The sequence below is a fragment of the Pteropus alecto genome, unplaced genomic scaffold, assembly GCF_000325575.1.
Source record: "Pteropus alecto unplaced genomic scaffold, ASM32557v1 scaffold20, whole genome shotgun sequence".
NCBI lineage: Eukaryota > Metazoa > Chordata > Mammalia > Chiroptera > Pteropodidae > Pteropus > Pteropus alecto.
This window is the reverse complement of record NW_006436298.1, coordinates 3,349,321-3,374,244: the sequence shown is the minus strand read 5'-3', so window position 1 is coordinate 3,374,244 and position 24,924 is coordinate 3,349,321. Positions and strand designations below refer to the sequence as shown.

Genomic DNA, 24,924 nt, shown 5'->3' with positions numbered 1-24,924 from the left:
GTAGCTTTTCAGTTCTAATATTCGGTAATTAAAGAGAAAACGGTGGCTAACATGAAAGCAAGTCTTCGAAAAATGAATATGCTAAATATAACTACATAATTAAGAGGGAAGGGAATAGAAACATGGGTTAGGGGATAGGAAAAATATGGGGAAGAGAGCTTTTGGCAATGCGGTGCCTAATTATGAAGTTTTGAATGTACTATTTATTGAGTCATAAAGGCGACAATTTATGGGTAAAAAAATCAATATTGTTTTTTTTCCCCCTTAAATTTATAGGCACTCTCTGATCTGATCAAATACATCCAGCAGGGAATTTCACTTATGCATGATCTTTTGGCCCTCCTTCCTACGGTGGACCCAATTTTAGTTGTCAGAGTAACAGGTGTGCAGCTGCTTGAAGCACTTGAAAATGGAGTTAACAAATAACCAGTTCTAGTTGGGCGGTATATAGATATGTTTCCACTGATTGATGTATTCACTACTTATTTTTTTGTATAATAGAACTGAAAGAAAACTCTGAATTTAAATATGCTTTAACATTTTTAAAATTTAAATTAATAAATCTTTAAAATGTCTGCATAAGAATGGTATTTAGAAATATCTCAAATTATTTTTTAATAAATAGTCTGAGATTGGCAAAGTATTGGTTTGTAAAACTTATTAAAAATTAGGATTAGTTTTAGTTGCATATGAGTATATTTGAGTGGGTCCTTAATTTCAACATCTAAGTACCTAAAATCCTTTTTTTCCCTCCTTCACTTATTAAGAATTACTACTTTGTTCACTGGAATTTTACCAAATCCCAGTGTAGAATACTTGGTAAATGAGGAAACATTAGGCTTAAGGAATTGGGGTGCTTCTCTCCCTTACTCTAACCCTCAAACCAAAATATATGATAAGGCATTAGCTCAGTACTGAAATCTATAGTGTCATTATACTGTACATGTTACAGGATACCATGGTGCAGGAGCTAATAAGAAGCTGAAAAAAGAGTGAAACCAACCATCTGGAGAGAAACCTTATAGAAAAGTCATTTGCTTTTATAAAATGTTACATTAGTTAAGTTTTGTTTAAAAAGCTTTATTGAGATATAGTTTTACTGAGCTACATTGAGTGTACAATTCAGTGTTTTTTAGTATGTTCACAGGTTTGTGCACCCATTACTATAATCAATTTTAAAACATTTTCATTAACCCGAAAAGAAACTCTGTCACCATTAGCAGTCACTCTTCATTTCTTCAACCTCCTAGCCCCAGGCAACTGCTAATCTATTTTCTTGTTTTTATGGATTTTCCTATTCTATGTATTTCATATAAATGGAATTATACAATACGTGGCCTTTTTACTAGATTCTTTTGCTTAGCATGCTTTCAAGTGTCACCTAAGTTGCAGCATGTATCAGCACCTCATTTCTTTGTATTGCTGATTAATATTCCATTGTATGGTTAATAATATATTTATTCATTCATAAGTTGATGGACATTTGGGTTGTTTCCACTTTTTGGCTATTAGAAATAATGCTGCTATGAAAATTTTTGTGTACAAGTGTTTGGACATATTTTTTCATTTCTCTTGGATATGTATATACTAGGCAAAGGATTGCTGGGTCATTTGATAATTCTACTTTAACCTTTTGAGAAACTGCCAGACTTTCCTGAAGTGACTGTACCATTTTACATTCCCACCTGCAGTGTTTGAGAGTTTCAATTTCTCCATTTCCTTGCAACACTTATTTTTTCATAATAGCCATCCTAGTGGGTATAAAGTGGTATTCACATTGTGGTTTCAATTTGCATTTCCTTGATGGCTATTCATGTTGAACCTTTTTTCATGTACTTATTGGCCATTTGTATATCTCCTTTGGAGAAGTGTCTACTCATATCCTTTACTCTTTTAAAATTTGGGTTATTTGTCTTTTTATTATTGAGTTAGAGGTATCCTTTGTATCCTTTAGATATAAATCTCTTATCTAGATTTATATATATGTGAACATTTTCTCACATTTTGTGATTTGTCCTTTCACTTTATGGTGGTGTTTGAAACACAAAAGTTTTTTTTTTTTTTTTAAGAAGTCCAATTTTTTTATGTTTTATGTTTTGTTGCTTGTGTTGTTGTCATATCTAAGAAACCATTGCTGAATGCAGGATTATAGAATTATGCCTATTCTTCTTTCAAGAGTTTTTTTTGGAATAGTTTTAGGCCTTCGATTTATGTCAAGTTAATTTTTGCATGTGGTGTAATAAAGGGGTCCAACTTTATCTTTTGTGTGTTCCAGTTGTTCCAGAACCAAAGACTCTGCCCCCACCCCAACCATTAAATTGTCTTGGCACCCTTGCCTGAAATCAGTTTACTATAAATATAAGTTTATTTGTAGACTCTCAGTTGGCAACACCACGCTGTCTGTCTTGATTATTGTAGCTTTGTAGTAAGCTTAGAAATTGGGAAATGTGAGTCTTCCAACTTCGGTCGTTTCAAGTTTCTTTTGGCTATTCTGGGTCCCCTGTATTTCCATATGAAATTTAGAATCAGCTTGTCAGTCTTTTCAAAAAAGGCAGTTGGTATTTTGCTATGGATTGTATAGAACCTGTAGACTAATTTGAGGAGTATTGCCACCTAATATTATGTCTTTCAGTCTATCAACACAGTATGTCTTACCATTTATTTAGTTCTTCATACAGTTTTTTTGTAGTTTGAGATTATAAATATACTTCTTTTGTTACATTTATTTCTAAGTATTTTCTTCATTTGGATATTATTGAATTAATTTCATATTTGTACTGTTCATTGATAGTGTATAGAAATACAATTGGTATTTTCGTATATTGAGTAAATTATGCTTTAACATCATACCAATTTGATGATAATGTAGACAATAAACTCAAGGAGAAACTTATAGTAGTATAACTGACTTCTATGTATACAGTTTAGGGCGAAGTGCTTAGAAGCTCTACAAGTACCTTCTTTTTCAAAGGTAGAAATGCTCATTTCCCACAATAAGTACAGTCAAAAACTCTAAGCTATAGCTAGTAGTGTTGTTTTTCATAAGTATTTTTCTCTTAATATTAAATATAAATATGTATCCACAAAGGGATTTCAAACATGATTTTAATTGAGCCTAGATTTTAGGTGAACTTTATTTAGATTGTTGGTTTTTCTTCAACCTGTAATTATATTACTTGACCTTTGACTTTATCATATGTTTTTCTTCCCAGCGTTGCTTACTTGCCCCAGGAAAATTATAAAGATAGGTTGAAAGATTTTATGACGCTCCCATGTTTTCTGATCCTTGAGGCAATTTTCCTTTTGGAGTTACCTGATGTAAAGTCATTCTATGTTATTTCCCTTTTCGAATATGTATACCAAAAATAGAGTCTTGTGCAAGACATTTCATAAATTCTTAATTGATTTTATAGGATAGAATTACAAGTAGGCAAGAACTAATAACATTTTGACTTAATTTGCTGGAATAAAGCCTGCGGGGGGAGGCATAGCAAGAGGAGGATGAATTTTTAGAGTCAAAACTAAACATTTTTTTAGAAGTTATTTTATAGTATTTCAGAATTTACTTTGGTTGACAGGATTTTAGCCAAATGCTAATGTTAGTTTGGTAGGGTTAAGGTGATATTAGGGAGGATGCAGCAGTGAAAAAGAGATAATGACAAATATATAGAAATGCTTTCTATTTCCTTTTTAGCAGTATGGCTAGTGGGTGTTCTAGGAAGAAAACCAATCTGAAATAGTTCACAGTTGTTTGCCAGGAGGTGGGCTCACTTAAACAGACATTCTGTCAGCATTAATTGGGCTGGGAAGGGGAGATTGAGTCAAATGCCAAAATCACCCCAGTTTCAGGCATATGGCAGTACTTCATCAGCTTTTCTCTGTGAACAATTTTTGAACAAACATTTTCATGTGCCATGTCTCAGGTAATCAAGAAATTGTCAGTGTTAATTACTAATATGTTTTCAGGAAAATCCTCAGTTATTTGGATGCCGAGTCTGTCATTAGGAAAAGCCAGATTTTTCCAGCTAAGGGTTAACTCTGTAATACCAGAACTTAATTTTTTATCATTTTGGATGAAAACTAAAATGCACTATGTTATTTTCTTCCTTCAATTGTATCATTAAAGTTGACCCAGTTTAATCACTCAGGGTCATCATCATTAACCTTGACTAATGCACTGATGCAAATATCAGTGATGTGAGCCCTCACAGAAAGAATTCACGAGTTAAAAAAAGAGTACCCATGTGGGTTTTTTAAAAAAAAGTTCTAAATATCAGTTTTTAAAAGTTTTAATAGCTTCATTAAAAGATAGAATTCACATATCATAAAATCCATTCACTTAAAGTGTACAACTGAACGGCTTTGTGTGATCATCACCATAGCCAATTTTAGAACATTTTCATCAACCCAGGAAGAAACCCTATACCCATTAGCAGTCACTCCTGTTTCCCCACAAAACCCCCAGTCCTAGGTAACCACCAGTCTACTTCATTTCTCTATAGATTTGTCTGTTCTGGATATTTCATATAAATGGAATCATATATGTGGCATTTAATGATTGGCTTCTTTCGCTCAGGAAATATTTTCAAGATTCATGCATGTTGTGGTATGCATCAGTATGTCATTACTTTTTATTGATAAATAATGGTCCACACTAATGGTGTACACACTACATTTTATTTATCCATCAGTTGATGGATATTTGATTGTTGCTGCTTTTTATCTATTTTAAATATATAATAAATATTTATATGGAAATTTTGTGTGGACCTATCTTTTAATTTCTTATGGTTATATATCTCTTCGGTATATATATCTCTTGGGAGTACGTAAGTTGTGTTTTTTGTTTTGTTTTGTTTGTTTTAGGTAATTTGCTTTTTTCTCACAAAAGTGGAGTGAGGTACATACAATCGTAGAATATCTTAGGCAGTATTGCATTGGCGCTTTTCTGTAAAATTAATGAGAAGATCAAAGGCTGAAGCTTTTCATAAGCACCTTTCCCTCCAGAAATTTACCATGTCTTTTACTGTTGTGTATTTTTCACTCGTCAGCACCATTTCAGAACATCATCTAAATATTACAATAAGATTGAAAGTCCTGGATAGTACCTGTATGATGGATCGCTTCTCGTTAACTATCTTCACATTTTGAATAACACCATTTCCCACAGGTTCAATTAGTGTGGTAACACTGGGGAGCAGGAAAGTGGTAAAAATATTCCTTGTCACTACTACTACTTTGGGGTAAATTCTAGAATTATGTGTTAAAAAAGAATAGCTTTGTTATCCTTTGGTAAGACTATGATTCTGAAAGATTATTTAGTTATAAAAAAGATTATTTAGTTATAAAAATGATAAAATATCACTTAGGTTATCACTTATTCTTTTATTTATTTATCAAAAACTTATTGACTTCCTGCTATGTAGTCTATACTATAATTGGGATTAAAAATGAATAGGGCCTGACTTGTGCCCTTGAGGAGCTCACAGTGTAGTAGATCTGGTATGTTAGGAGTTATAATGAAGTGGTTCTTAATAAATGGAATAGCAGGAATATACAGTGCATGTGAGAAAGTGGTATGAGTTTGAAAAGGTAAGATAAGGCTCATTTGGGAATAGTTTCCTAAACCTTCGAGACCTTTTACTAGGAGTTAAGGGGAACTGTCATTTAATTTTCAGCAGGGGAATGACATGATCTTATTTATATTTTAGAAAAATAACTAGCGGCAGTGACAGTGGAGAGAATAACTTGTGGAGGGACTGCAAGGGATATGCGTGAGATATATTTCAAAGGTATAACCAGCACCAGTTGAAATTTGGTTAGATTTTTATGGAGAAGTGTTGTCACAAATTTGACTAGATTTGAAACAGAGATATTGTCAGATATCTTTAAATTGCTTTGAGACAAGAAATACAAATATTTGGGGGCCTATTAAATCAGTCTCTTAGTTATGAATTCAGTTGTTCAGCAGAATGTGCTATCACTCTTGAATGCATTTTACACTCCTACCTCTTAACATCCATTGGAATTCCTGGATCTGATACTGTGCACCTTCTTTGTTCATCTGCTTATTTCCTTTAAAAATCCTTTTCCCAATTCTATTTGTAAGTAGACTAAAAATTATTTATCCAGTGACTGGGTTTGCACACACCCAGACAGGTCTGTGTCATGCCAGTTGCGAGAGGGATGGTTCAGCTGAAACAAACGTCTTTATGTCTGGGTAAATCATATTGCCTCTGATTGAGACAAGAAACGCTGAAAGACGAGCAGGTTAAGAGAACAAAAAAATAATAAACAACAGACAATTGTTTAAATTCCATATGGTGAAATGTTCTAAACTTTAAGGGTTTTGTTTTATAAATAGCACATCAAGAAAATAAGGAGTATTTGTGTAATTCTGACATTGCCTCACCTCTCAAAAAGCCGCCTCTCCTGAAAAAAATCAGAATAATCTAATTGTCAGTCTAATCTAATCTAATCCACCTAACAAGGCAGGGCCTAAGAGAGAAGGAAACAAAAGATGAAGAATGAAATCTTAGTAGATACGCAAAAATTTGTGGAATGTTTAACGGTGAGCTGAACATCAGGGACATTACTTGAGATAGGAACCAACAAGAATTTTACTTTTTGGAAGTAGATATAATAAAATAGATAAAAACAAAGAGGTTAGGAAGTTAAGAGGGAAAGGGAGGGACTTATTTTTCCTTTTGTTCCCCTCTCACATGCAGGTGTGAGATGGTGCTGGAGATATTGTGTACTGGTGACAACTGAGTACTAGAGCACATTTATCCATATTACATTACTAGATATAAATAAGACACCAGTATAAATTAAAAACTCAGGCCTTGAGAGTTGCAAGAACTAAAACCAGAAATATTCTTTGAAACAAGGATAGATATGAAGTGGGCTTTTTCCTTTGGGGCTCTCGTGGAAAGTACGAGAGAGCCGGGCCCCCGGTCTTGCTCATGTAAAGAAGAGGTGCCATTTTAGCGCTCTGGCGTTGTGACACTGGAGATGGACTGGAAGGGAAAGCGATGAGAATCTGACTCTGAATGTACATGCGCACAGCCCTCTCTGAAGCAGTCTTTAGTGTGAGGCATTGCAGAGCTGCGGAAGAAAAATGGAAAAATGGAATGGACTCATTTTCTTCTGTCCATTAGCTGTCCTTCTTCTTAGCTCCCATTGAAAATGTGAAACTAGAAGCTCTGAGTTTTCCACCTGGCCTAAGCAGGACTTTCTTTCTGTCTTTGCTTATAGTGGGGTGACTATAAAACTACTTTGTGGCCCTCAAATGACAGGGGAAGCTATGTATTCTCTGTGGTTTAGGCTTTTATTGATATTGACCAAGCAGCTCAGTCACACATTGTACTAATCTGCTTTTTAAAAATACTGCTAACTAATAATAATAGAGTTTATTGAGTTTTTATGCTAAGATTGTGCACAGTCCTTTTGCACACATTGTGTATATTATTTCAGTTGGTCCTTATAAGTATATAAGGTAGGTTATAATATCTATTCTATAAATGAGAAGAGTGAAAATTGGGGGATTTATGTAACTTGTCTAAGACGACACTGTTAGCAGCAGTGGAGATTTTTACTCAAGCCTATCTCCAAGGCCAGCCTACTTAAGTACTATTTTATATTGTCCAAAGGAATAGTAGGAGCTTCTACAAACCTTTTCAGATTAATATGGGGATTTGTGAGCATTTAGGACCTAGTTTTCAAATGTTAAAGGTTTGTTGCAATAAGAAATTTTTCTTTATTCCTGAATTATTTTCGACCCCAAATCCTCATTTCATTAAACATTGTGATATATATTCCAACTCTTACCTTCAGGATCTGTCTGATACTCTTGGTATTCCTGTCTGTCTTATGATATTTTCAATGCCTAGAATCTTTTCATGGTGAGGTCTTTCCTTAGAGATTTTGAAATCCAATTTCTTACTTCCTTCAAGAATTTTTTTCCTTAAAATATAAAAGATTTCTCCTCTTACAATATTCTAAAACTACAATTTAATCTTGCACTTGTTTCTGTAATGATTTTTCTTAACATTTTCATGAAGATCTGAAAGTTTTAATTTTTGCTTTTTTTTAAAAATTAAGTTTATTGGCGTAACATCGGTTAATACAATCACATAATTTTCAGGTGTACATTATCAGGTGTATTCTACTGCGTGTTCACCACCCAAAGTCCAGTTTCCTTCAGCTACCATATATTTTATCCCTTTTACCCACTTCACCCTCCCCCTACCCCACTCTACCTATCCCCTACCCCCACACCCTACCCTCCGGTAACTACTAGTCTATCGTCCATGTACATGAGTCTCTGTTTGTCCTGTTCATTGGTTGGTTTTGGGTTTATATCCCAATATAAGTGATACATGATTTTCAACTTGTTCTGCCTAGCTTATTTCTCTTAGCATGGTTATCTCGAGGTCCATCTATCTTGTCTCAAATGGCAGTATTTCGTTTCTTCTTACGGCTGAGTAATATTCCATTGTATATATTTACCACAGCTTCTTTAGCCAATCATCTATCGTAGGGCACTTGGGTTGCTTCCATGTCCTGGCCACTGTGAATAATGCTGTGAACATTGGTGTGCAAATATCGTTATAGATATGTTTTCAAGTCTTTGGGGTAAATATCCAGTAGAGGGATTGCTGGATCATATGGTAAATTCTCAGTTTTTCGAAGAACCTCCATACTGTTTTCCATAGAGGCTGTACCAATTTTCAGTCCCACCAGCAGTGTATGAGGTTTCCTATTTCTCCACATCCTCTCCAACATTTGTTATTGCTTGTCCTGTTGATGATAGCCATTCTAACAGGAGGGAGATGGTATCTCATTGTGGTTTTGATTTGCATTTCCCTAATAGGTAGCTATGTTGAGCATCTTTTCATATATTTGTTGGCCATTTGTATGTACTCTGGGGAGAAGTGTCTGTTCAGGACCTCTGCCCATTTTTTAATTGGGTCATTTGTTTTTTTGTTATTAATTTTTGCTTTTTAGAAAAAGTATTCTTATTCCATTCTTTTTATGTCAGTTTTATCTATATCTTGTTTTGGATATCTATCAAACTTTGCACATTGGGTTTTCAATGTAAAATAATTTTTGATCTTGTGGTAGTAATCATAACAAATGACTTAATCTTAGGCAATCGTGACTATCTATTAGCCTTGGTTTCCTCATCTGTAAAGGAGAGAAATAGCAGAATTTCAGGCTTCTTTAACAATATTCACATTGCTTTTTATTGTTATTTGTATATATACTTGCTGGCTGAACATTTTTAATGATCTTAGGGATATTAATTATAAAAGCTAGATAATATATACTCAATAGGTTAGACTAGATGTATTCTTCAGGAAGTTAAGCCAAATGATAAATCCCTAAATAAAGCAGTGTATATATATCTGTGTAGCATTGACTTTATTCTCACATATGCTTTATGGTTTGTAGTGATAAAAGCTTCTTTACTTTTTGAAGAATTCTATGAGCCTCACAAGTGCAGCCGAAGGGCAGGAACACAGATTGGGCAGAAGGGTGGGGAGGCAAGCCCTGTTTTCCCCTCCAACCTGTCTCAGATCCTGCATTCCTGGCTGTGGTGCTTTGTGTACTGAGGCCAAGTCCTCCTTTCCAGGGCTGGATGGGGTGGGCAAATCTTAGGCCATAGATAAGATTTAAAATATTTTTTGTTTTCCTTTTTTTTTCCCCACATGGAGTGTGCCTGGTGATTTAATGAAGGGAAGCATTTCTGCTTTTTCAATTTGGCATAATAAAATGGGCTCATTTAAATGTTAATACTTTTTATCTTACCTATTAATATACATTTTTGTAGAACTATTCAAGAATATATTTTTAAATTTCAGATTTCCTCAAGTTGCTGGAATAGAATCTGGATTTGATCCATAGAGAAAAAAAGTTTATCTTCTTGCTATAAAGGAGTACATTGCAAATGTGAATTAATTTCTTTTGAAAATGTTTTAAAGTCATTGTCTTATGTTAATACATTTGTGAACATGCTTTACACTCATGCATAAAATTTTCTTTTGATGATTTTAGACCCTTGGTGGTTTGAACAAATGTTTTTCATTGTATTTTTATAATTTATGAATTAAAATTTATATTATAAGCAGGTATGAGGTCCTTGTTAATATTTATTATCAGATTTTAAAAATATGGAACATCCAAAATTCATGCTTATTAATATTGTTTTCTAAATGATTGGCAAACATAGAGGTAGCTAAACAACTACCAAAATAATGCCACAATGGACCGCTGAACTTTTAATTTAGTGATAAACAGTTTCTAACCCATTTAATGTTTATATTTTCAATATATTTTGTTAAGGTACATATTGTAATGTTATGTACAATAAAAATTGTCACACTATACATATATACATAAGGATTATTACGTTGAGTTCAGTGGGTTCCTGAACTATGCAAGTCTAGAGCAGTGTCAGGGTTAGGGTGGTGGCAAAAAGCTTGTTAAAAGTCTAGACTCAAGAGTTCTAATACTGAGAGCCATTTAGTGGGTTTTGGATGAGGTTCAGTAATATTCATGCTAAGTAGACCTCCTAGCAATTCTGCTTTACAGCCATGTTTAAAGGTTGTTGGTAGCCCATTCCTAACACTACCAGGCAACAGTTAGTAATGGCAGGGTCAAGGACAGCATGTCCAGATCCAGGGAGTCAGGACTCGGAAGTGTATTAGTCTACACATCTGGAAATGTATGTCTTTTTGTATGGAATTGCATTTCAGTGCTGCCTATAAAATATATATTTTTTGATTTCTATGTATTTCTGTATTAAAAAATTAAAATGCGTTTTGATATTTCAGAGGAAGGATGGTTATACTATGCTTAAAAGTCGTCCTCGTCCTTGAATGTCTGACACAGAAACTGCACAAGCGCTTTCTACTGTAGTCCTGAATCACTTCAATAAAAATTTTGCAGGGGAGGAAACAGTGCCTATCAGATCATCGAATGAGTTTAATCACTACTACAAATAAATCACCATCACTAACAGGTGATAATATACTTTTATTGTATTTGGGAGTTTTGTTTCTGAATAAATTTTTTGGTAAATTCTGGACATTGGATAAATGAAATATAGTGCTCTAATTTCTTGTTTGGGGAAATACAATAAAATGTGAACAGCTTTATAAAGAACTGGCTTTATTTGCCAAGGCATAAGCCTAGGCCTGAAGGAAATACAAATAATTATAAGAAAGGCATGAGCAAAAATTCAATGATAAAAAGCACAGAGTAAATTCTAAGAATGTATATATTTCTCAAATTCTTCTACTTCACAATCTTACCTCGATTACCTTTTCAGGTTCCCATCTCCTTCCCACTTCTATATTAGCCATTCTAATTAGTTGATTTGGCTTTTAAGTGTCCTATAAAACATCTCGTCTTTTCCTGAGCACTGTACCTTGGAATATAGAGTTCATTTTATTTTGGCTTAAAAGTTTTATTCATTTAAATTAACAGCAATATTTCAATAGCAAATTGGACTAAATTTATAACGGATTTTATAATTGTTTAATTGTTTGATAAAATAATTGTCTTCCTATAATATACCCAATTTTTGAAAGTTATAAGCTTATAATTTTGAAAGTGAAATGCACTATCTTTTAAATCAAGAAGAGTTAATGTCTTTTCTATTACATTTAAACTTAGTAAATGTTTCTGTTAAAATTTTATTCATGGTTATACAGTTGACATGGAGAATGGATATTCAAAGAAATTCTGGTTAAACTGAATTTTAATCCTTAAAATTATTAATCTGAATTTCAATTTATGCATTCTAATGTTTGAGCTTAATTTTAGAATATTTATTTTGGAGCCATCATGTATTTTAACCAGTTTTACTGTACTTACAGCCTTTGAGGAAGAATCAGATAAACCATTAGCAGTCATTGCAGTCAGTGCCTGTCACAGAATGACGAATTTACCATGGTTTTCAGGACATGAAAGAAAATTTACACCAACTTAGAATGGGAAGAAAACAAGGCTTAAAAACTTTTCCCACCATTAGTGGTAGTAAATGTGAAAATTCTCATTCTGATTGAAATACTATATAGGTAAGGTGTTTTATTAGTCAATGCCAAAACGAATATGACAAATTAAGATACAATTTTAGCACTATTAAGTCTTGTAATGTAATTTTGATTATTTTGTATTGTTCTCGATTGATTTTAATTCTAGGGATATTGCTCTAAAAGTTCTTTTCATTTGGTTATTATTAAATCAGGTAACTTTTGACTACAGAGTGTTATGAAGAAAACAATATAATACCTATGTGAACATGTTTGTAATTTGAGTAATATATTGCATAACATTTCCAGATGAAATGATTTCCATGCTCGCCTTTTCACAGTACTTATTTATACATTATCTTTTTATTCTCTTAATCTTGCTTTCTTTGTTTTTCCTATCTGAATGAAATACATATATTCATTTCCTTTTATTGTTGGTTTAAAACTGCTTTATTTTCACTATTACGAGTCCGACTTGTTTCAAAATAGGTACAATAGATAAATATATAGAACACCAATCATTACTGTTTACTGTCCTAGTAAATTTGATGATGAAATTGTAAGGTATAGTAATAAATAGTAAATATCATTTTAGAAGTCATGAATTTTTCATCTTAATAGACAATGTAGAATTTTTATGCAGTGTACTTATTATTTCAATTAAAAGTTTTTCTTTTTACCAGAAAGAAATGAGGAGGACTATTGCAGAATTTATCAATAAACAATGACAAAAATTTATTTTGCAATAGTTTAAAACCATATTGGGCCAAATTTATAATGGGTTTATATAATTGGTCAATTGATAAAATAATCATCTTCCTAAATATACCTCATCTCTTTGTCTTAAATTTATAATTTGTGAAAGTAAATGCACCTCCTGCCTTTTCTCAACTGTAAGCTGTACATATCATAATTAGGGCAAAGAGACATATTTTCCTAGGGAGTTAATTCATTAAAAAAAAAGTAACTTAGCAATAATTCAATAGCAGATTGGACCAAATTCATAATGGGTTTTATAATCGTTTGTGCCTCTTTTTAATTTGTAGAGGAGAAAAGACATACCCAATTAATGTCTAGATTAGAAGCAGTGAATAGCAGTGAGCTGTGTACTACAGCACTGTTAATAAAAGTGCAGGTTTGTCTGGTAGACAGAACTGAAATTAATTTCTCACTTAATTTCCCTCTACTTTTAGCCCTCTATTAGTCATAAGCAAAAATGGATTGATGATATACATATATATTGATTATCTCATGAATCTATGATAATAGAAAGCAGACAGGAGTGGAAAACTTTGCTATCAACAGGAGTTTTAGCTTTCATTTGAATAATCAGATCCAAGTAGATTTCTGAACTATGTCTTTAAATAAGAGGGCATAGACTCCTAGGTAATAAGAACTTTATTCTGAAATCTTCAGGATATATAATTGTCATATAAATGGAATTTGGATCATGGTCAAAACTTGAATTGAACATCATTTATAGAATAATTGGGCATTCATTTATTCAGTGACTATGGAGCATGTTTTGTTTGTTGAATGCATGCATGAATGAGGAGACCTTATGAATATTTGTCACTGTTGAGTTTTACTGTGTGAAGCCGTACCATTTTATATGAAGGTTTTAGAAGTAGAGAGAAATACAATCCAGGAGGTTAAAACCAAATGGAGCTAATTCACAGGGGAAAATGGAAACAAGAGCATCAGAAAGGATAAAGAGAAAAGACAGCATGTAATGAAAAATGGAGTATTACCTGGCTACACGAAAACATTTTTTACTTTAATAATTTATTGATGTTAATTCTGAACAAATACCTTATGTATTATAGATAAAATAATTTTACTTAGAAAAGATGGCAAATGTAAAATTGCTTTTAAGATTATGTTAATAAAATAGGATTTTCAGAATTAAAGTTATTCTCCTTGAAAGGTAGTAGGTATGATGCTTTAAAAGAATCTGTTAATTTAAATTATAACTTTCTTAGGAAACTCTTTATATTGCAAATATATAGTATAAAAATGTGAGTTTAAAAGAACACTGAAGCAAGCTTCTCAAGCCATTTGTACATTGACAGGCTTATTATAACTCTTTAGACTTTAAAGCAGAACTCTACTGAGGCCTTTACTTAAAGTTTCCTCTAATTATCTTGAGTTGATAAGGTTTGTGGTGATTTCTAATATTCGGGGCATTGCAATTTACCCCTCTACTTATTGAAGTTTTCTATGTTTCATCATTTTTTTCCCAAACAACCTACCTTTTCATTAGTTTCTATCAGCTCTCAATTCAACATCCAACTTTACTGACATATGATATCCATTGGGGGCAGGCTTCCTATTGGGAGCAGGGATGAGTTGATGAAAGCATCTGTTTTTGGTTGTTATTCTTTAATTAGATTGTCAGTTTTGTGTTGAGGTGAAAAAGAGAGATCCATATTAATTCAGTCTTTCACATGTATTGAAAAAGGTTTAATGACCCAAAAGATGCAGGAGGGCAGAGATAGGAGGGGACATAGATTATTAGTTCTCAAACTTTACCACGTATTAGATTTAACCTAGGACACTTTTAACAAACCCTATTTCTATGCCAATTAAATCAGAGTTTTTGGTGGTACGACCTAGGGATCATATTCTTAATACCTCCCCAAGTGATTCCATTATGCTGACAAATTTGAAAACCAGTGATATGTATCTGGGGCTGGAAAGTTTGTTTATTTTATTTATTTATATGTATGTATGTATGTATTAACATGTGACAGATACTGTATGTGGCTTACAGAGCCTAAAATATTTACTATGTAGTCCTGTGCAGAAAAAGTTTGTTGATTTGTAATATAGATTATTAGGTTTCCTCAGATCAGTAGCATTGGTGTAATATGAGAGCTTGTTAGAAATGCAGACCTTCGGGCCCTACCTGAGACCTGCATTTTAACAAGATCCCTAGGTGATTCACATGGACATTAAAGTGTGAGAAGTACCGATATACATCCTACTGCTGATGATAATATGAAAGTATTAAGCTCCCTGGTACTTTTCTTTACTGACATAGGTAATCAAGACTGATTACACAGTTGACACATTTTTCAATTGTATAATCCTCTTACCAACGATTATTTTCATATTTCTTAAGCTCCACACAGTGACTTCTTAATACTTGTTCCACTGAGAATCTAATTCTCTTTTCCTTGAATCTGGACTAGCTATAGTGACTTTCTTGATCAATAGAAAGCAGCAGAAATATCATTGCAGGACTTTCTGAGGCTGGTGATAAGCAACTTTGCAGCTGCTGCCTGGGTTTTGCGAACATTCCCTCTGGGAGTCCCGAGTCACCATGTAAGCTGTCTGACTTCTCTGATACTGCCATGCTAGAGAGGCCACATGTAGATGCTCCATTTGACTATTTCAGCTGAGCCCAGCTTTTCAGCCACCCTTCCTAAGATGCCAGCCATGAGTGACACTATCTTGGATCCTCCAGAACACTGCCAGCTAAATATTACCAGGTGATGTCTGTTAATGTCATAGGGAACAGAAGAATCGTCCAGCCTAGCTCTGTCTGAATCCTTGATCCATAAAATGGTGAGATATAATAAAATTATTCTTTTCTTAATATAAATAGATAAGCAGACCACTTACATAGAACATTCTAAAACTTACGGTGCTGGAGAAGAATTATCACAAGTTATGTTATAAACTTCTGAGTTTATCTTCATTTTAAAATTGGTCATTTTGTATAAATAGCCCAGGGATGAAATTCAGTGAAAGAGTAGTTGAGCAGACTATATGTGATGACTTTGCGATATGTCAACTTAGCTGGGCTAAACTACATTCCCCAGAATCCCTTTTTCAGTACGTTTCTGAATAAGTGGGCTAAAAGAGTTATTCTCTCACAAGAGTTGGAGGATGGAAGGGAAGCATCAGCTAGTTTTTAGCATATACACACCTTCTCTTAATTATTCAAGAAAACACTAGCTGCTGTTGTAAAGAGGTTTTTTTTTTAGATATAAAGTCCCTACTTAGGAAGATTATTCTGGGTGGGTCTGACTCAATCAGTTGAAAGCTCTTAAAGAGCTTAGACCTTCCTTGGAGAAAGAAAGGTTACCTGTGGACAACAGCTTTGGGCAGTGTCTTTAGGATTTCAGCCTTCTTCTGATCTTTCATTTCTGCCTGCCTGCCTGCCCTTTGGACTCTGGATTTGCTTAACCAGCTCTCAAAATTGTAAGATATTTTAATTCCTGGTTGTATGACAGCCTTCAAACTGGGATGTCAGCTCTTTCTGTTCTAGCACAGCGTGCCCGCCTTTGGACTCAAACTGGGCCATTGGCTCTTCCTGGTTCTACAGCAGCTTCTGGACTTTGGACTTGAGCTGGGACAATGGCTCTGTTTGGGACTTGCCAGCCTCCGTAATCACGTGAGTCAATTTCTTATAATATATTTGCTTTAATTTCTCAGTAAAATGCTTTTCATAGTGTGGCCATGTGCCAGTAGTCATGTGCCACAATGCTACTAAATCTATGGTTCGAAGTGAGACCTATGAAAGAATATCAGCAGCCCTTCATTCTATCGACTAGAAAACTTGATGGATAATCCAATTTTGCCTAATGGCCCAGTTAATGACTCAATTCTTTGCTATATTATGGCTGTCAGCTTAAGGGAAAGTAAGATTTTGTTTGTGGTAATTAAGGATTCTAGTTGTGCATGAACGATAATAAGGTATTTGTATCCAGCTCTGCCAGGCTGAAGTCCTGCCAAACCTCAACTTGAATTGCCCACTTCATGGCCTGACATCTTTCCTTGACCTCTATGCTGACTTCCTGGAGCATTTTGAGGCTATCTCTTTTGGGGACCACTTCTTTGGGGCTCTGATTCTCCTTCCCCTGCAGCATTGATTCAGGGGATCTCTTTTAATCCACAATATTATATTTTCCTTTTAATAAATAAAAAGTAGAAAATTAGAGAGGATAAATAACTTTATATCAAATGACATAATTAGTAAATATTGCCTTGTCTGTACACAAACTATTTCTTGAAGAACTTTTAGATCTGTTTCCTAATTTTCTGGTGAACTGATTTTTATCCCAGCAGAATCCTTTGAAGGTCTGTTTCATAATGCATAATTTTACAGCTGAGGAAAATGAGGAAAGAAAGGTTAAGTAAATTTTAGTCAGTATAATAATGAGGTCTTTTGATTTTTGTAATTATAATGCATAGTAAGAATTAGAGGTGAGTAGAAATGCCGTAATATATTTTATTAAAGTCAGGTTTTCTTTCTATACATCTCCAGGTGTGATATTATTACTGATAAATATAATATCACATTTGTTCTATTTAAATAGATTCTAGAGAGAGAGATGAAGGCCAAAGGGTGGGTAATCGGAGAAAATAGGGAAGAGTGGGGAAATAATTTTTTTTTCCAAAAACAGGAAAACATTTGACTTGTGGCTTTTAAATAAGCTGCTTAGTATTGCTATCTAGACTTAAAACCTCACACAAAATAATTTCAGAAGCTTATTCTATAGGTTTAGGTAAAATTATAGAATAATTTCCTAAAATTCCTATATGTTAGATAACCAGTACAGTACAACTCTCAAATACCAAAACAATGAGAAATTTGTCTTGTTGAGACACTGTCACGTTAATGACAAAAAAGCAAGATTCATTGCTTTCTTTTCACTTGAACTTCTTTTAGTTCGTTGTTGTCCTAAGATTGGTCCATGGGCCAGCAAATCAATACTACCTGGTAGCTTATTAGCAATGTAGAATCTCAGGTCTATCCTACACACCTGAAAAATATGCATTTTAACAAGATTTCATGTAGGCATATGAAGGTTTAAGCAGCATTGCTGTAGTTGACTTTTGATCTAGGTTGATTGCTATACTACACTATCTGCCTGATTTACCTCCAAATATTAGGACCAGAATAAATATCAGTAACGTTCATTTTGTCTTGTAGAACTTGCAAATCAGGAATAGGTACTTTTTTTTTTTTTTTTAAATGACAGGGGTTTAAATTTTTCTGAAATGAGAAAATTAAATTATATTTTAGCTACACCATTATGTTTTTAAATTCTTATATGTAATTCACAACTTGATTTTTTATTAACTTGTTTTCAGGCAAAATAAGAAGTGTAGGACAGGAAAGTAGTTCACTCTTAATTATAGCTCAAAACTAAATTAGTATATGTCATAGTATTATTAATTATAGTCACTAAGCTACATTTTTATTTTCCCCTCAACAAATGGCAAGGCCTGCTTCTAAAACATGAATGCCTTTCTTCACCCTTAGCCAAGGATGGCAAATATTTGACATGGATTGATTTTTCCTTACCATTCTCTTTTCCCCATATCTGAGGGGCATTGCCAGTGGATCAGAGCTCTCTTTTCCCCATGGAGCCAAGATGTAACTTCAGGATCCTTCTCAAAGCACTCCAGGTAACCACCACCAATCAAAGCTGGCATACAGAATGAAAGCTATTATCAAATGTAGTATAGCATATTAAAAAGTGTCCTGCAGATGTTAAGGTGTTTTTCATTGGTATAATGAAAATTATATCAACAATAAAGTTATTTTAAACACAATAATAACAGTATTAGAATGAAAACCTGTACCATTCTTCCATATTTCTTAGAACATCAGATGCTGTCAGGTTACATGCTTTTATTCAAATGCAATCAGTAGTAATTAGGCCAAATTTAGATTTTTCACAGACTGAGCTGTTGACTCCTGATCCATCCCAATTTGTTTGGATGGTGGTAGTATTTTTAGTGCCTTGAGAAGTTCACCTGTTACGTAAAATATGCTTATTGCATTATTAGATATATGACATAGTGTAGGAATGATGAATTAGCAGTTAATAAAAACTTTTGTCCTAGATTACACAAAGACCAACTGAGTGACTGAAATAAGCTTACCTCTCTGCTTTAGTTTTCTCACTTTTAAAATTGGTATACCTGCCCAATTCTTTCTCACAGTGGGATAAATCAGATCTATTTTTTTTTAGTAAGGGAAAAACTAATTCCAAGGGTTACTGTAATAATAAATAAAAATAAAAGTCAGGTTTTCTTTCTACACATCCATAAGCTGATTTCCAACAATTCTTTATTCCAGACATTAAATCACATAATAACAATAAAAAAAATTTAAAAGCCACTCTTTATTGCACATTTACAATATATCTGACAATCTTCTAGATAAATAAATCACTGAATTACATTTTGGACATGCACTGCTATTTTAGACTACTGAAAATCAGCCAGCACATTTCTACAGATGAGTAATCCTGCAATTCTAAAAGTGTCAATATATTTCTCTAAGTTTCTATTGCTGGGGGTTAATCTCAGTTTTTTTTTTAATATTATGTTCTTGTAATAATTAAAAATGTTGCATTAAAGCTATTATTAGGTCAGTAAAAAATGGATAGTCAGCTTTGTTGATACTAGAAAGGGACATAAGTAGGGGTGACTGGAAACCAAAACTGACTAAATCTTGCTAGATTAGTTCCAGAGAATATGGTTTACCTTTAATATATGTAATCTGACTGAGAATACATGGTGACTGACTAAATATTTTTTCTGATATTTACCCAGATTATCATTTTATTTTTAAGTGGAGGAAGAACCTCAGCCTTTACAACGAAGTATAAAAGACATTGTAAAATTAGAGCTCACAAATCCTAAACCAAGAACTACGAAACTAATAGTTCATTGTTGCTAAGAGCTAGATAGATATTAGCTCTTGAATAAAGTTTAGTTCATTATACGAAACACATTAATAAGTTACTTAGACTTTCTATTAACACTCACATTTTATATAATGCAACAGTATAAAAATTTCAAAGCACATTTAAAAAATGTTTAATTGTTATCTACATCATTTGTGACTGTTCAACTGTAGTAAGGTATGAAAATTCCTAAAACGGAAAGAAAAAATAGCAAAGAAAGCAGAAAACAATGAATCCAATGACCCAGTTCACTGAATAAATATAGATGATCACCATATCCATGTCAAACCACCAACCACGGCTATCATCCTCAAAGTGTAGATAATCCATCCTATGTGCACCATGTGGGAACTGCCTTCTTGTAACTGGAGCGGCACGTCTGTGGAAACCTGAAAGATGTATGGACGTATTATTTTAAAGCTCATTAAATTCAGATATGTGCTCAGAAAGGAAGCTGCATTATGAGCATAAGTACTGGGAACAGAGCATATCTTGATTTCACTGAATGGTATGCTCGTATTCTTGACAGTTCTTTTCAATGATAAGCAACTATCAAAAGCCTCTTTTAAGGATTTTAAGGGCAGGAACAGTAAAATTAGCAAAGAGCATGGGATATGGACTCAGGAAGTCTTGTTTTGTCATTTACTTGGGGCAAGTTATTTGAGCTCTTTGGGTCCTGTATTTCTCATCCATACCTTCTGATCACTTAATTCAAAATGTGAGGATCCAATGTATTTATTTTCACAAGTGCATTTTCTAAATTTAAACTTTATTCATGTTTTTATTTTTTATTTTTTTACAACTACAGCACCAGGTCTAACTAGGTGGTCTCCCATCTAAGTACTAACCAGGCCCAACCCTGCTTAGCGTCTGAGATTGGGTATGTTCAGGGCGGCATGGCTGTAGACTCGTGTTTTATTTTTATAATTACTATTATAACGATTGTTTCTATGTTCTGATCACCAATTTAACCTTATATCTTATACCCTGAGAAATTCATTCAGTTATTTGAGCAAAATTGTATGAGAAAAATGTCTTATTTTGTTTTAGCATTGAATAAACTGGACAGACCAAATGGTACTCCTTTGAAGAAATTTAGCTTTAATTTTTATAATTTCAAATTATGTGTCTACTTAAATAATTGGTTGGTACACAAAAAGCAAATCTCAAAAGTAAGCAGTAGTCTAAACAGTATAATTAAATGAAATGACATTTCTGAGATATAGTATATCTTATGGTGAAATACTGTTCTATTTTCTTTGTGCTATTTACATGTGAATTAGAGCCTGAGTATATGTACAATATGTTAGTTGCTAATGATTTAAAGATATTTTAAGATATGGTCCTTGTCTTAAACTTTTAGTCTAGAACAGTGTTTCTCAATCTTCTCATAAGGAAAAAAGATAAATTTATTTTAAATTAAGTATTCTAATCAATAAATTAATTTATACCTAATTTCTCCCAAAGGAGAGAAATTAAATAGTAAAGAATATGATTTTGTCAGGTAGCAATGAGCTCATGAGGGCCACCAACCCCATACTATCTAAGCTTTCTGTTGTCCCCAGAACCGATTTTTGCCAACTTGGGGGCCACATTGCCCCCATTTGAAATACAGGCCTAGGAGACAGTACATTTACAACCATGATAATAGTTAATATTTATTTTAATATACATTATTTAAAAAAAAAAGATTCGTGTTTGAATGGAATGAGAAGCTTTTGTATCAGGCATTCACTTTTACACAGACTTAACCTACTATTGGTGATAAACTGGTAATAATCAGTTTGGTATTAACTCATGGTTTAAAGAGTATCCAATATTATTAGTACAATTTAACTATGCTAGTTTAGAGTAAAGAACACAATAAAGAAACATACTTCATACTCTTTTGCCACATATAAGTGCGGGAAAAAATCATACTCTTCAGGCAATTAGAAAATTTGGATTCTTGTGCTAATATTAAACATACTCATTATTTGGTTAATTTAAAATAGTTTCTCTGTATCTATCGAAATGTTCACATAGTTTTCTTCTTTAATCTGTTAACATAATAAATTCAAATAGGAGATTTAAAAAAATGTTAAATAATTTTTTTAAAGCTGTTAAAGTAATTGATAGATTTTCCAATGTTTTATCATTCCTTCATATCCAGGATAAATGCCACGTGTTCATGATATTGGTTTTCATGCACTGGCAAATTCAGCTTTATATGTTTTATATGACATTTTTATGCCAATTTCTGTAAGAAAGATTGATCTATAATCTTCTGTTTTATGCCACTTTGCCTGGTTTGTATATCATGATTTTATTGACTTCATAACACATAATGGCAATTAGGTGATAATTCTCCGTGGTTTGTATATCTTGAAAGCAGGGGTATGAATGCCTTTGTTCTGTACTATTTTTTGAGAGAGATTTCGACAGCAAAAAGTCTTGGAAAATGGTATGTGTACCTCTGAGGAAGTTTATTTTATAGCCTTAGAACACAGCATATTTAATGGCTGTTATAAAAGATTTGAGTTTTGTAAGCTTAGAGCTCTCCATGTAATGCACCCCACCACATCTGTATATATAATCCGGCCCTATTTGTCATGCCCTATGAGAAATGGGGCTCAGGTATCCACCATAAATGTTGTTGCTCCAGTTACTGATGTAATAAACTATCCTTTGTCACTGACCCAGGAGTGTTGTATCTTCTGCAAGCATCCAGGAAATTGGAAGACTTAATTGTTAGCTTGCAAATAAGGTAAATCTCACACTTAGCAGTTCTTGATATTGGTGATTTTGTGCTCTATTTTTATACTCTGAAACAATTTGCATAAAATTAGAATCCTTAATGGTTTGGTAAATCTAGCCTATAAAACCATTTGGGCCTGAAGTCTTTTCAGGCGTGAGGATAGATTTTTTAAACACCAATTTCTTTAATAGCTGTTGATCTATTCCTGTTTTTCAGCTCTTAATTTTTGGTAATTTTTATAAAACATTATCCATACTAAGTTTTGAAATGAATTGGACTAAAATTTTCATAGTTGTGGTACATTTAGGGTTCTGCACAAATACTCTGGTCTCCTTCCGAGTACTTGGTTTATTTGTACTTCCTGCCCCTTAAAAGTTAAGCATAATGTACAATTATACTCGAAACTAATAACGCTAAAAAAAAAAAAAAAGTGAAACAGCCATGAGACTTGACAATGAAAACGACAGTCCAATGAAAATACTGTGTGTTGCTTCTAGGTCGAGCATCTATCAGTTTGAAATGGTGCAGCAGTCTCTTTTCCTCCTCAATAACCTTTCTACAACAAACGGCAATGTACCAGACAGAGGAAGCTGTCACCCTGGATCATAAAAGTTTAGGGTGGTGTGAACAGGACACTCAGGGATGCTGGGAGGAAAAAACATCTCAATGTAACTGAATCTGACTGAAAGAATAAAGTGGCTTATAAAACAATTAAAGAAAAGTGATAGAAAGTTGAATCTGACTTATTTTCCCACTTGAAGGAAACAAAGAAAAAGTTCTTGGAGAAATTCATTGTGTGATATCAAAGAGTGAGAAAGAAATGCAAAGAAAAATCTCCAAGTCACATCAAGTTTAGAAAGAATATAAAGAAGAACCAGCATTCCAGAATCTCAAACAGGTACTTCTGCCTCTAAAATGATTTACCTCATGATTCCTCTCATATCCTGGAAAATAAGGCTATGAACTTTCCCCCCACAGAATATGGTTCAAACTTATATTCACTATCAAAGACCATAAAGCAGGCTCCATTATTTTGAAGAACTGTTCAGAGACACAAAGACTCAACAATTATCTCATTCATTTTTGCAATTCCAGCAGCTTGCACAGTGCTTGTAGTGGGTAGCCAATATGTTTGCTGAATGCATGAATGAGTGCCTGTATATAAGGACTGATTTAAAAGAGAATAAATACTCAGCATATTTTCTGATAATTTCCCAAATCAAGCCTCTCAAATGTATTTTCATAGGAACTGAAGATTATGATGAATATATTTCAGATACTGTTTGTAGTTCTTATGAAAAAGTATTCTTTAGAGGTTAATTCAGAGTCCTGAAATCAGTTGAAAAGGAAATATGTCCTATCTTTCATTTGTGATGGGACAGACAAAAGGTGAAGCACAGTGTTTCACTGCTCTGTATTCTTCATATTACATAAGAATTTGGTAGTGTCAAAAGTTGATTTGTTATAAGTAGGCCTTAGCAGAGGTGGAGTGATATTTTTAAAGTCACGAGTTAGTATAGAGTTACTCTGTTAATATACTTGAAAACTTAATGCAAAATGGATCTTAAATTTCATCTTTATCTCCTATAGCTTTAGGATTACAGAGTCAAATGTATTAATCCTGAAAAATTAAATTTTTATATTGAATAAGCTAAAGTATCTTGTAGATTACTTATAACTCTAACACCTTAATTTTCAATATAGTTTATAAAGTTATCAGGCTAAATTATAAAATTTTTTAATGTTTCTGTAACCAGGTAAAAAGTGAGTATTATGTCTTTAGAAAATATTTTCTTTTTTATCGTGGTAGAATATACATAACGAAATTTGCCATTTTAACCATTTTTGGTAGACAATTCAGTGGGATTAATTACTCTCACAAAGTTGTGCAAACATCATCCCTATTTCCAAAAAAAAATTTTCATTACCACAAAGAGAAACTCTGCAGCTATGAAGCAGTAATGCTCCAATCCCCCACTCTCCCTGTCTGGAGACTTTTAATCAACTTTCTGCCTCTATGAATTTGCCTATTCCAGATATCTCATATGAGTGGAGTCATACAATGTTCATCCTTTTGTGTCTGGCTTATTTAATGTATTACAGCATGTATTAGAACTTCATTCCTTTTTATGGCTGAATAATATTCCATTATATGTATGTACCACATTTTGTTTATCCATTAATTTGTTTACAGATACTTGGCTTGTTTCCATCTTTTGGCTATGGTGAATAATGCTGCAAAGAACATTAGTGTAGAAGCATCTGTTTGAGACTACGTTTTCAGTTGTTTGGGGAAATATACCCAGGAGTAGAACTGTTGAATCATATGATACTTGAACGCTTCGCTTTTCGAGGAAACTCCAAACTGTTTTCACAGTGGGATGCATCATTTTGCACCCCTACTAGCAACGTAAAAGAGTTCCAATTTCTCCAC

At 33.3% G+C, this 24,924-nt stretch overlaps 1 protein-coding gene across 1 annotated transcript in view; it reads right to left on the bottom strand.

Moving 5' to 3' along the window:
- Positions 1–19,942: 19,942 nt before the first annotated feature.
- The window catches only part of RNF180 (ring finger protein 180), a 99,924-nt gene continuing 94,942 nt past the window's right edge, over positions 19,943–24,924 (bottom strand). Inside the window, exon 7 of the mRNA XM_006913071.1 lies at positions 19,943–20,142. Within this exon, the coding sequence (XP_006913133.1) occupies positions 19,943–20,142 (200 nt within the window). The remainder of the gene's footprint in view (positions 20,143–24,924) is intronic.